Consider the following 14,478-nt stretch of genomic DNA (forward strand, 5'->3'; position numbering starts at 1 on the left):
ATGTTTGTGTGTAGGTCAAAAAGAAAAATCCTTGCACTTCAGCACTATGTCCATATGGTATAATTTGTTATACTCTTTTGTTTTTTATACATGCTAAGCCACATGCTTGTATGAGAGAAAATGCACATTTACTGCTGGTCCCTGAAGAACACAATATGTAAACACACACACACAGGCACAGACCTGAACTGTTTCACATCTGACTTAAACACTAGTTTCAACCAATACTGCAGGTCCTCAGGGACCTAAGGAGTACATTCTAGCTTTCATCTTCTGTTTGCCCTAAATAAGTACATTTGATTGAGATACAACCTCAATATATGTGCTTCAGAATTCTTAAGGGCTTGTAGCCAGCAAAACTTCAAACTAATAATGTACTGATTTATTGGGAAAGCATTCCTTCCAGCCACCAAATAGCCATCATCATCTATTTTGAATTTTTATTTTTAGTTGCTGCTTCTTCCTTTTAGCAGCAGGTTTTTCATACATTTTAAGTGTAATAGCCATGCTCATCATCTTCCCCCAGTCTCCTCTCTGGAGCTGTGCAGTTCCTATGGCTTCAGAGGTTCCTAGGGCTACATTTCCTGGAGTGATGATTCTTCTTTCCCTCCACTGGGTCCATCTCTTTCTTCAAAGAAGAGCCTAAAAGCGTAGCACTCTAAGGTACAGATATGTACTGCAGTAGGAATTGCTCCTATGTACCTGCTCTACAGCATAGGTGTGTAACTAGGTCTGGGGAGAGGGAGAAGGCAACAGCCACCAACATTCAGTGTGTTACCTGCCATGATGCCTGTCAGCTCAGCAGAAAGTTACCTCCATGTTCGGTATTTTGGTCTGGCTTTTGGCTGGGTGGTGGTTCTGGTTTTTTTGTTTTTGGTGGTGTGGTCTTGTTTTGTTTTCATTTTGTTTTCATTTTGTTTTTGTTTCCCTGGCCCCTTTCCTAACTTGCTCAATATTTTAACTCTAAATTTTCCCACCTACACATCCCTCAAGTCTGAGCTTTAGCACACTGTAATTACACCTGACTGGTCTCTATCTGTCAAGATCACCTACAGAGGTGCTTACTATGTCAGATCCTGAACAGCCCATTGTAAAAACCTTATCAGTACAGCCTTCCCTTTAAAAAGGGACACCAATAACTACTCTCACACTGTATTTTATAGGTTTTTTTCTGTATCTGCCCTGTAAGAATTCAGCTAGACCCACTCTGCCATCATTACCAGCACAATAGGAATTATGTGAAAAGGAAACAAAGAACAGCTTGAATCTAAGCACCAGCAGGGACTGCCTGCCCTGCTCCAGCCCTCCAATAATTCATTAAAGTGGAAAGAGGTCTTAAAGGTAAGTGAATGAATATTATATGGATTGGAGGGAGACAAGCAAATATTGGAAAAAGACAGTTTTCCTGCACTATGGAATGAAATGCATTTATGCTATAAACTAAACATAAAAACCAAACAGCTTACTACTCAAATTTTTTGCAAAGGAATCACTATAAGCCAGGTCAGAAATCAAAGTTAAAAATATTCAGGCATATTCTAAAGTCTGTGAAAGAAGAACCTTTTCAGTGGTAGTTGAATTTATGGAATAACCTCACTACTCCTATTAAAAAAATACACAAATTTATTACTAATAAAATAGAAGACATACCATATGACTAGAGTACTGCTCAATGTAAATCCGCCTCTGGACATGAGATATTTCAGAGAAGATCAGAATGCAGTGTGTTTTATACACATTACAATATTGATTTTCGATAACATTTTCTATACATAACTTAGAACATTAAAATTCTGCTGCTGTACTTAACTACTACCTAATCATGCCTTCCAACAGCTGTTTGTCACTCCAAACCCACTGGAATCAGATGCAGGAATAATAACCCCTTGTTTCTGCAGTTCACGTAAAACATCTAGTATTGAATCCAATTCCATTCGAAATTTCTCCAGTTCCTGGTTCTTCTGCTGTGCCAGCCTTCGCCACTTCTCAACCTCCTGGTTTTGCCTTACTTCAGAAATGTGCTGTTTTAGTTGGGTTGCCTGCAAATTAGAAGAAAGTCAGCACTGTGATTTCCTATGCCAATACTCAGTCAGTGCTGCCACTTTGCAAAAATCTGCTACATCATTTCATCAGATGCTCTGTCTCAAAGCTGAATGCTCACATTAAGATGAAACAATTTGTACTGAATATTACAAAAAAATAATTTTGATAGCAATGAATTCCTTTAAATATTTGCATTAATGACAGAAGAGTAGTATTGATTATTGACTAATGAGTCCCAGGAGAATTTAACTTACCGTCTCCAAAGCAGCAATTAAATTTGAATATTTAAGACGAAGCTCACCATATAACATAAAACCCTCTACAAATCAAAAGAAACTTTTTGAATTGCCACTTAAATATGGTAATTAAAATAATGCTCTGCAAAACATGAATGACCATGTTGTAGCCTACAACTCTAGCTTTAAAAACCACAAGTTCTATAAATTAGAAATTGTCCTACGGTCACAAAGATCTGATGCTGCTGCAGATAAAGTTCTGAATAACTTTAACACGAATCCCTTACATAATCCTGTTAAATTACACAGCATAAGAAGTATCATAAGATATTTAAATCTCCACACCACAATTAATTGTAATAGACTATTTAAAGAAAGACTATCACTTGAAGACCATAATTATCATACTTGCAGTTTGATACTCGGGATAACCTGTTAACTTCATGCTCAGCAATTTCCTTTTCTACACTATTCATTTTAATGTAATTCATTTGGGCAACTGTTCAATGCCCCAGTGCTGATGGTTAAAGGAGAAAAACTAGAACAAAATAAAATTCAAAGCTTAATACACAACATGGGCAAGAGCACCACAAAAAGATGAAATTATTTAGTACTAATTATGTATATTATTATTTCTTTAAAAAAACACCCAAAACATTACAAAACATCTTAGTAAATACTATTGGTATTCAGTGGAGCTAGATAATGGAGTAGGCAGCAGCAAACACTCCACAGAAATGGTAAAGACATCCTCACATTATATAAAAGAAAATTAATAGCAAAAAATGAACTGTATTACAGTCACCTTTAGCAGAACAGAATGTGAACAAAAATAATGAAAACAACAGTGGCAACAGGATTTGTTTTTAGTCCAATGACTTGTTTCATGCACAGGTCTATTTTGAAAGAAATTAAATATCTGATACAGAAATGTACAAGAAATTCTTCTATGACAAAAAATCTGTATATTAAAAGTATATTTCTTGAGATCTGATTTTAAAATTTAAAACAAAATAAGATATTTTCTACACTTTCAACATAGCTGTTCTGAATAGGGCTGCTGGGACTACATAATTACAGTTCAATTAAGGAATCTATCATAGCTTAGATCTACATTCCAAACTGCTGTCAGTTTTCAGTAGCTTGCTTTCACTGTGTAACTAAAGTATGAAATAATGATATTGACCTCAGAGGTCACACTGTCCAACCTCTGGAACAGCAAGGCCTTCAGACCAGGCTGCAAGGAAGTTACAGAAGTAATCTTAATTACCACAGCAGTGTCAAGCTGACCAGGCCTGCAACTACACTCATTTGCATTAGCAGCCAAAGGCAAAACCATGGCTGTATAAAAGCTACTTCCCTCCTGCAGTGTGAGCTAAATAAGCCTGAATAAATACCATAAAATTACAGTTAAACCGACAAATTGCTCTTCAGAAAGAAATGCAGTTACACAGTGGTGTACCTTTTGAATTTCATGCTCTCTTTCTGCATGTCTGCTCTCTATATGCTTGATTTTCTTTTCCAGGCACAAGAAATGTTTCATTTCAGGACTCTGGCTCTCCCTAGCCTCTCTCAGTTCTTCCAACAATTTTGTCACCTACAGTCAAAGAGAATTGATAAAAATTGTTATCATTGTGTTAGGCAATGTATAAACCAGAGGCCCTAAAAAAATGTATTTGCATTGTTTAATGATTACATCCAAAAGCTGTTGAAAGGAGGGCATAAAAGAGAAATCTCCTTTGTTAAAAAGCTTTAACAGGGACTCAGGGATTTATATTAGAATTTTTCATTTCTAAAAAGTAGCCTGAGGACACAAAAGTCAAATTCTCTTTGATAAATTCAGTTCTGTTAATAATTTTATGAAGGAATTGTGTTCTGTCAAATTTTATACTTCACACAACAAAAGCTAACAGAATATTATGATTAGATGTTCTTACACTATTCCTTATCACATCCAAGATACAGACCAAATATAAAAGATACCAGTGTATTTCTAAGGACTAAATTAATTAAAGATATGCTGCTAGAGATGATTAGAAGCCTGCATCTAAGTTGAATAATTACCAGGTAAAATCAGCTTGACAATGACTTAACACTGATTTCCTAATCCTCCAGAAATTGAGGGAAGTTTCCTTATAAAGCCCTACTGGCTTACTCTCATTCTTTGCCTATTTTAAGTTACTTGATAGTCCTTCATTTAACATCCAAAGTGTATTTGATCACTCTTAATGTGTATAAGTAAACTAAAGTGAAAACTTCGGCATATTTGTCCCTTATGCTAGTCCTTAGCTTCCCTCAGCCAATGTATTTGAGAGCTGCTAACCCTCTTCAAGCACTCAGCCACCCTTGGCTTTCTGCTGTGAACTCAAACTGGAAGCATTATGTCTTCATTGTGTTGTCACTCTTATTGAGAAGTGACTCTAAGGCAACTTATTTCCATATTTTAAGGTGGCTTTCTGAAATAACAAGGCCTATGTCAGTGCATTTTTGGCTGTCCATTACTCCAGCAGCTTTTAACCTGTTCATCCATGTTTGTCAGAGGAGCAAGCCTTAGTTTCAAAAGGTCTGTGCAACTGAGTGTCTGCTGCTTGGCTGCTAAGTTGCCCCACTGAAGGGAAGGGCTGATGTGTGGCCTCAAGTATAAAGTTAAATACAATTAAAAAAATCATAGTGGAAAGATCTCACGAGGGGAAAAAAGCCCAGGGAGAAAATGGCGTCTGTGTATTTTGCCAGTAACTTAACCACGTCAAATACAATGCAGTGCTACATGCAGTGTTAAGGGAAAGAAGTACTCAGTTAATGGAAAACATTCATGAACAGCACTCCTCAGATTAGTATTCAAGTAACAATCTTCCAAGAAGCCTCAGGAAAAACTGTGTCTTTTTGGACATGCCACCATTTTAGACAGAGGACTCAATCTCATGACCACTGAAGTGCTTTCCCCTATCACTATTACTTTGATTTGCAGGTTTGGTTGTCTTCTCAGCAAAACTTATTGAACCATTTAATGCTTAAGATGTATTTTAAAAGAAACACAGAAGTTGTGCTAGAGGGCAAAAGCGAGGCTTGACATAGATATTTCTCTGTTCAGCCTTTGAAGGATTTCTGTAACAAGGATACTCCTTTACAATTTCTTAAATACCAGCACCTTGGAGTTGGCCTCTACCATGTGGGCCAGATTGGATGATCACTCTCTTAAACCATCACTGTCAATAATCTGTAAAGCAGTCATAGAGGAAACAATAACATTTGTCTCACTGTACTCTTGCCCCATTTTTCCAGGAAGAAGTATTACTTATACTGACACCACTGGAATGAAACAAGCTTTGTAAGGAAATCCAACATCTACATGAAGCCAAAGTCTCAGCCTCTATTCTGCAAACACAGAACATTATTTAATAGGACATCTTTTTTCCCCCCCTACAAACCCACAGTTTTATACAAGTACATCACAACAGAGGTGGAATTTTTACATGTGTAAGATAAATACCCAAGTAAATCTGAGTTTCATGAGATTGAGATTAATCACTTTTAATAACCCTTGCAGGTTAGAGTATTATCAAAATTAAGTTAAAATTAGTGATGTTCATACATCAAGGAGATGGTGAATGAAGCATAGGCACAATGCTGAGACAGGCTACATCCTTCTCCTGAGCAGGAGGTGCCAACAAACTGGCAATACTTCAAGAATAACAAAAGCAGAGCCAATGATTCTAAAAGTTTGAGCTAAAAATGGACAGCCATTTGACATAACATTAACCCAAAAGCAAAGATAAGAACAAGCAAAATTTTTAGATTATATGCTATTGATAGAAGTAAAAGATTAGAAAAAAAGTACTTTTCTCAAAACCCACTAAATTCCTTAACTTTTATGGCTAACTCTCCCTTCTTAAGACACATTAAGTTTCAGAGACAGCAGAGGACTAACCTAAGAATATAATTGCCTAAGTCAGTTTTATGGCAACGGAGGATGAAAAAAGAAAATCTTTTGAGAACAATAATAAAAAATCTTAATAAAGAGGAATGAAGAAAAAGTTCATAACTCTCAGAGGGTATGAAAACCTGGATTAACCTGCTGATTAAACGTCATACGGATGTCAGACATTTCAAACAAAATAAAAATAATAATAAAAAGATTAAAATCAAAGAAGGTCAAAGTTCTGCTCTGTATTGTTCCCCTGGTCACACAAGAAAAACCTTGCCTTCTCAGGGATTACGGATGTAGAAGCAACTGATGGAGATTTTGTTTCTAAGACTTATTTTACTATATATTATTTGAGACTTGACATGAATTAGGATGAAAACTCTTATTAGACTAAGGTACCCCCATTGGAATTTAAATTTACCTCTTTTTGTAGGAGCTGCTCTCTTATCTGTGAAACTAGAAGAGCTTCTTGACGTCTCTCTTGTTCACCAAGTTGTTCTTGAAGATGTTTTATTAATATCTACAAAAGGTTTAAAATATTTTTTTGTTAGCATACACACCCATGACAACATGTGAAAACCTAGGCAGGAGAAGTACAGAAAATAAGCAGCAATGAGAAAGCTGGGGCTGTTCAGCTTGGAGAAGAGAAGGTTGTGTGGAGCCTTCACAGCAGCCTTCCAGTATCTGAAGAGGCCTACAAGGAAGCCAGAGAGAGACTCATCATCAGGAACTGTAGTGACAGCACAAGGAATAATGGGTGCAGATTGAAAGAGGGGAAGTTTAGGTTACATATTAGGAAGAAATTCTTCACTGTGAGGGTAATGAGACACTGGAACAGGCTGCCCAGGAAGGCTGTGGACACCCCAAACCTGGCAGTGTTCAAGGACAGGCTGAATAAGGCCTTGAGCAACCTGGTCTAGAAGCAGGTGTCCCTGTCCACAGCAAGGGGGGCTTGTGAGTAGATGATCTTGGAGGTCCATTCCAACCCCTTAACATTCTGTGATTCTGTGATTGTAGTACTGCAGGAGTAAGTGATGTGTGTATTAACAACACTGCCTCCAACATGTGTGTGTGCCTGGGCTGCTAAATAGCATGCAGGTACCTATGCAGTAATTGAAAACAAGCCTCAATCTTCAAATTCCTTTCCTCATTTTACAATGTTCTTAAATAAACAGCTCTTTCTACCCTTTATACCACGTGTAAAGCAGCCAAGAGAAGTGGTGGAATCGCTTTACTTAAAGCTACTCAAAAGCCATGTGGACATGGCCCTTGATGACCCTCCTGAGCAGAGCAGTTGGACAAGATGACCTTCAGCAGTCCCTTCCAACCTCAGCCATTCTGGGATTCTGTGAATACTGTGGCACAGAATGATTTTTAAAACAACAGATCCTACTTCAAAGAAAATAAGTTTATAGTAATACAGAAAGAAATAACTTTAAGATATATCTACATGTAAGTAATATATCTACTGTATCTTACCTCCTGTGTTGAAATTCTGTTCTTTAGTTCAGCTACTTTAGAAGTAGAATGTTCCTTCGCATGCTGGCAAACAATCTTCTCGACTTCCCTCTGGTGGGAAGCTTTCAGAGATGCAATGTATTCTGCTGTGTCTTCCTGCATCCTGAACAGAGCAAGAGAAAAGTGAGATGTAGTAAAGCAGCTACAGACAGTTCTTCAAAAATGCAGCAGCTTCTCACTTGAGCACACAAAATAAAAAAAATGTTAAAGGTGGCATATCTTTGATGTTTCATAACAAAATCTTTCAAGACAGGATCACCATTTATTCTACTCCTACAGAAGGAGTAAAAGGTGGGAAACATACAATGGTGGATATGTGTATCATCTAACTAGAGGCAGTTAGGATACAGAAAATTCAATCATCTTTTCTGGTTCCTCTTATTAAAACAGTGGCAAGAAAACAGATGCTTTTTAATCATAATGTACCTCTCTTCTTTTAGGTATCTATTTTAGAAAAGAACTTGTTGCAATCTTAATATGCTAATTTCTTCTGCTTTGTGAAGGGATGCAAGGGAGACTAATGCAAGTATAAGGTTTCTACGGTCGGCCAAGTAAATCCCACTGAAAGCATATCCCAGGTTTGAAGGAAAGAACACAGACCAAATATTAATGCTTATATTAATAATTAAAATATTAATACAACACAAAGCATCCAGGACATGATGATTAACACTGATATATTTTACTTAACAGCATAAGAAACTGTAGTATTAATAAAAGCATTAATACAGGTTTGCCTGTAGAAAGTACTGGGACAGTGCACTGCTTAAAAAAACCACAAAGTACAAAAAACCCCCCTAAAGCCCTCCAAAAGCCAGGAAACAGTATAAATGAAGGTATAAGCAACCTTCACATATGGCTGACATGTTAATGTGCTACTTCAATCCTATGTTTGACAACACTTTAAGAAGGTTTTTAAAGGAATATGTCGAGCATTTACCTTCGGATGTTACTTTCAGAATAAGCCAGCGCTGCTTGAGACTTCACCCGCTGCTGGCTCATTTCTAGGGACAATCTCTCCAGCTCCTCTTTCAGATGTGCATTTTCTTGCAGAACTTCCGAGAGATGAGAATCAGAAAAGGTATGTGGTTGGTGTACTTTGTCATCATTGAAAACGCTTAGACAGGCTTCAGTGTTGGAATTCCTTCTATCTGTTGCTGAGGTATTCTTTATTGAGACCTCTGTAGAGTTTCCGTAAGCGTTTGTTTTATTTCTCAAATTATTATCAGACAACATCACCATCCTTTCTTTTTGAAGTTTCTCTACCGTTTTTGTGAGGTCTTGTATTTCTCTATTTTTACTGACCAGTTCTTCATTTAGTTTTAACAACCTGTCTTTTGTGTTACCTTGTTTCATCTTAGAGTCCATGGACTCTAAGTCTTTATTATCATTTTTACTTCTGAGTTTTAATTGGGAATTTTGACTTTTAAGATTTTCAATTTCTGTTTGGAGGTTTCCAACAGTGATCTGATGGGTTTTCTTTAAATTCTGAAGCTCCTGTTCAAGTTCTGCTGAAGTGGCTTTATCACCATTCAGTTTTGGTGTTTCATTCATAAATTCGTAGGCAAGTAGCTGCTCAAGCTCTGCAAGTCTTTGTTCATACTGTATCTAGGAGGGGAGTATAAGGCAGGGACAAAAAAGCAATTTCATAAGTGTACTGTTATTATTAGCTCTTCCTGTTATTCTTTAAAGTTACTGCCCATCTGAAAGAAGACTTCAGAAGACAGAATACAAATCAGGATTACTAACAAACTACTCAATCAGTTCAGAAATTAGTTCTGCTGTAAAACAGGATTACATGAAACATTTACTACAAAATAATTTAATCACAATGGATGCAGTAACTACGGGATAGAAAATTAGACTGACAAGAAAATATTTCATTTTTATGTAATTGAGTTCTCTTCAGATGCTACCAATGTTAATTTTGTCGTTATGTACTTGTTATGTCAGCTGGCAAACATTCATGTTATATGTCCAAAATTGTACTTTACATTTTTCAAAACATCTTAATTTTTAAAAGAACAGATCTTTCTTTTTAGGTGTTCATAAGTATGTACACAGAAGGATGAATTCAGAGAGACACAAAATCTTTCCTCCTAATAAGCTGAGGAAAACCTAACCTTCTTAATAGCTTGGATGGCCTTTGAGAAAAGTATAATGAGCAACTTGTGGAGAAAAGGTGGAACAACTTTCCAATGCTTTCTTTCTTGCTCATTAGGCACCTATGCAGTTCACCTTTTCCTTAAAGTAAAATGCCAGACTTCCACGCTTCCTAACCCGAGTCCTTAGGCTCACTATCACGTGATTTTTGGACAGTATGTTTAGTGATTCCCAATGCTCTCTGCAGAAATGCTCAGTCAGAAGACTTTTGAAGTCACAGCCTTTGGTACAGCAAGGAATCAGATAAGAAGCTACTCTGACCCACAGGGTGAAAACCACTTACCTTAATTATTAAATTATTATTATAATTAAATTATTGTGTCTCAAGAACATATTCTCTTTGTTTCAACACCGCCCTAGCAATTTCAATGCTATTTTTATCTTAGGTGCTGAAATTCTGGTTCTAAATCCTTTGAGCATTTTGTTCCCCTTGAATGTGGCCTTTGCCTTCAGTTTTAACCACTACCCTGGTCTTAAACAGTTGTGACTCTTACTTGCAAAATGGACAACTCAACTTTTACCTTTATTTTTTGAAACTGTTGTTCCATGGCACGGAGGCTTTTCTTAGCTTCATCATCTTTACCTTCAAGTTCTGTTTCTAATTTCTTTATTCTTCTCTCCAAAAATTCAACTGTGTTTGTTTTAGCTGAAAGATCATTTGTTTTCTCAGCAGCAGCAGCAGCAAAAATCAAAGCAGGCAAGGAATTTGGATACCTTCTTTTTAGAATTCCTTCCATTTCTCTGATCTATTCATAAGAAAATTAAGTCAAAGGTCAAAAATAATAAAGTTCTAATGAAAAGGTAACAGAAATAAATGACAGAATGTTAACAAATTTCAATCAGTTAAGGTGGAAAAATGAAAACTATAGATGCACATACTGAGAATTATTTTATGTTCCTCCCATTTATGTTTTTGTTTACAGAAAATCCAGACTCATTGTCTCTTACTGACTAACTTACACATGATCTTAAACAAAATATTGCTCTGGTCTTCAGATTGCCTTATGTCAATAGTATAAAGAAAGTCAAAAAAAGGGATTTGAGTATGGTTCTTAATGTTGTGAATATGTTTTTTTTCTGGATTTGTATTCACATTCTACTTTTCCAACTGTTAAAGATATTTCAGAGCAATATTGGAATTATTGTCCCAATAACAAATTGGATGCCTTTTATTTTATAGTCTGCAATAATATAAAACTAATACTTAGCATGCAACATTAAAAGTCTCCCTTTTATCTATGGATAAGATATTCATATCAGAATTCTGCAAAAGCTCTTGCCCATGACAAGAGCTTGCCCACATCCCTAACTAAAGCAACCGCCACCTCCTAAAATTCTGGAAGGTCCACTTCCACTTTTTGTTTCTTTGGTGGAAATACTGGAATCCAAAATAATTTAAACCCCTATTCTTGAATCAACTTGGTTGAAATTCACCATACTGTTAAGGAATTACTGAACATGGACAGGAGTCTTAGAGGATAGACAGCAAGCTTTGGCTTTTGCCCTCTTGCCCCTTTCAAAGAAACTCTGAGAGTTATTTTAAAGGATTTTAAAAGGGATATCAGCTTGTTAGAACACAGTAGCAAGAAAAGCTCTAAGTAAATAATTGCAGCTTGTTGCATTTATAACACAATAACACAAGTTCAATTGTTATTGTGTTCAATAACACAAGTAACTTTATCACAGAACTTCATGCTATGCTTTATCCTTACGAAAGCACTAAGGTTTTAAGAGACCTTATCTGAAACAAAGGTTAAATGAAAGACAGTTCTTTTATTGCATACCTGTCGCTCAAGATCCTGAATTCTTTTAGCATCTGCTGCTCTGTCTCGCAAACGTTTCTTCTGTTGCACACACTGATCTCCTGCTTCAGCTCTGAGCTTCTCAACCTGTCCAATTTACAAGGAGATAAACTGAAATACGTATTCAGAGACATTGTCCTGTATTACAAAAGCATTTCAAACACACACAATACAGTGGAAGTATTCTGCCACTTAAAAACTCGTAAAGGTAATTTCAGTACTAAATGATTCTTCTGACTCTTAACCCACATGACAGTTTCCTTCTCCAAAGCAACTGAAACTAGATATGGAAATCTGAAAGAGAATTTCAGCTCTGGGACACTCTTGTCTTCAGTAAAACTCTTTCTTTCCTTCATACTGCCAGTATGCAGGCTTGATTAATAAGCTCTCATATAAAGTACTACAGTGCATTCCATGATTTCAGGATGAATTTAGGAAATGGTTTGTGATTTGCAATGCTACACTATGTGGTGAAATATAGGAACAGCCAAAAGGCAACATTATGCAGTGCCTAAATAAAAGCTGAATCCCTGAATCAGGGGAAGGAGGGCCTGGATAATTCACATTCCTGCACTTCTAAGTCTGGCCATGAGGACTCAAAGCTATAATCTAAAATTGAATTCCCTACCTTTATTAGCCACTATGATCTCTGTACAGGGATATTACACCCTGGATATTTAAAAATATTCCTATCTTGGATTCTCTCCCACATCAGTAATATTAGCATAAGTCATGCTTTTTATGCCAGCATTTTATAGTTTGACTGATTTGATTATTTCTATGAAGTCACAGCTCTATGCACCAGAATTTTTATACACCAGTCCAGCCCAGAGAAAATGCCAATAAAAATATTTTCTTTCACAGGAATGGTATTTGATCAAAGTTTGATATGAGGTGTCTTCTGAAGGCTGCTCCTTCAGAAGCACCTCCTTTCATCTGCGATCTCTCTAATAAAACACCATTAAAAAATTCCAAGATCAGTTACATTTTAGCATTGGTAAAACTTTCTGTTTTGTTGGTTTGTGAATCCTAAGTCTAATGTACTGACAAGTAGACAATGTAAATCTCAGCAGTATTCAAGATTCATGTATTAGTTTTGTTTTAGATTTCAAGTGTTGGGTTTTACCTCCCTACTGCTGTAACCAGGGAGTTTTTCCTAAGAAAGAATTTAGAACTGGCACTTAAGAGAAAATAAAAGTGTTGCCTAAGTTACTCTGGAGCACAAAGGAGGGAAAGAGAATGAGAACAGAGGTGAGCCTGGTTGTTAACATAACAATATACTTCTTTCCCTTAGGTCAAGAAATTTGAAGAATTTAGAGAAGCATGTTACTTTTGTTCCCAGAAGCATAGCCAAGATGTCCAAGAGAACCAATCTAATATATATTAAAAAAAGGGATTATTATGAACGAAATAATTACATTATACTCATCACTGGAAAAAGAAACAATTTCCAGTTCCAACTTTTACATAAAGCTAGATATTATCACCTCTAGTCTTAGTTTTTCAACTTCTTCTCTTGCATCTTTAAGACGGGCTGCATCTTTATCCAGAAGATCTTGATTTTCTGCATACCACTGAAGTCTTTTTTTTAAATTAGTAATTTCCTGTTTGTATGACTCTTCCATAACTTTAAATTCATAAGACTTCTCACCTACAAAAATAAAAAATTCTTAGAATTGTTTTATTAGTAATTGTGTATTGAAAGAGTAATTAGTCAACACTCTCTTCCTCAACATAATTCATAATTTACCATTTTGACAACACTGTTACTATAGTAACTTTAAAACCAGATCCTAATTAGGATTTTAAAAGCAACAGTATTTGTAAAAACCCCTTTATTTCTCTCATACATAGCAGTACTCAATGGCTTACAGTTAACCACAGAAAGTATTTAAAACAGAATCTATTCTTGATCTATTCTTGATCATGCTCTAGTAAACCAACCTTCAGCATCAAGATGAATGACAACGTAGAATATATGCTTAGATGTGTATTGATCATATTCCTCCCATTAAGGGTTCAAACATTTTCAGAAGAGACATGGAGGTAAATAGTACTGCACTCAGCATTTGTGCTACCTGACACTGAAACTGAGTCAATTTTGACCCTTCTCGCATTAATTCAAACTGGAAAAAGCCTTGGTAAGAATACTGAAAAAAGTCCCAAGGCATATGTTATAGGTGAAAAATGGGCAAGATCTGAATAGGAGACTTAGATGTAACATAGTAAATCTTTTCTTATGAACAGAGAATTATTGAAATCATCTGTTTTCCATGTCTAGTGAAAGATGGGCAAGAAATCAAACTTAACAGGTCATAACAAAGAGTTTGCTTGGATACAGGAAGATACTTTTTAATAGCATACCAGAAGTACTGCAGCATGCCCTTCACCGTATGCTTTTGTTAGACATTGTTTGGACATTGTTAGACAACGTTTGGAAATGGTCTAGATGCATTTCACTAAGCAATACATTATTAAGAAACAAGTTTTTGTTACATATTTATTACTGAAATGCAAACTAAGCAAAATTATTCAACAAAATGAAGGTCCTTTACTTGATGCAGATGCAATCTGGACTTTTGCTAAATCTCTCTCTTTCTTGGCTTGTACCAAGTCTACCTCAAGAGCTTGTTTATCTTGTTTTAGACGTCTTATCTCTTCTTGTAATTTAGCTTCTTCTTTCTGGGTTTTAGAGAAAACATTAAAAAATGAAAAACTAAACACGTAATATCACACAAAACCCCTTGCATGCCTTTTCATCATACAACAATTAAATCACAACAGTTGCATC

The 14,478-nt window shown here is 36.0% G+C and overlaps 1 protein-coding gene across 7 annotated transcripts in view; it reads right to left on the bottom strand.

Annotated features, from left to right (window-relative positions):
- Positions 1–1,605: 1,605 nt before the first annotated feature.
- Positions 1,606–14,478, bottom strand: part of CEP162 (centrosomal protein 162) — a 42,372-nt gene continuing 29,499 nt past the window's right edge. For all 7 annotated transcript variants that reach the window (XM_086876449.1, XM_086876451.1, XM_086876455.1 and 4 more), the window contains 9 exons: positions 14,243–14,369; positions 13,175–13,338; positions 11,670–11,774; positions 10,407–10,631; positions 8,663–9,330; positions 7,684–7,825; positions 6,626–6,724; positions 3,742–3,876; positions 1,606–2,039 (listed from right to left, as the gene is read on the bottom strand). In XM_086876449.1, the coding sequence (XP_086732575.1) occupies positions 1,821–2,039; positions 3,742–3,876; positions 6,626–6,724; positions 7,684–7,825; positions 8,663–9,330; positions 10,407–10,631; positions 11,670–11,774; positions 13,175–13,338; positions 14,243–14,369 (1,884 nt within the window). In that variant the 3' untranslated portion in view covers positions 1,606–1,820. The remainder of the gene's footprint in view (positions 2,040–3,741; positions 3,877–6,625; positions 6,725–7,683; positions 7,826–8,662; positions 9,331–10,406; positions 10,632–11,669; positions 11,775–13,174; positions 13,339–14,242; positions 14,370–14,478) is intronic.

Source organism: Cyanistes caeruleus, chromosome 2 (assembly GCF_971803275.1).
Source record: "Cyanistes caeruleus chromosome 2, bCyaCae1.hap1.1, whole genome shotgun sequence".
Lineage (NCBI taxonomy): Eukaryota > Metazoa > Chordata > Aves > Passeriformes > Paridae > Cyanistes > Cyanistes caeruleus.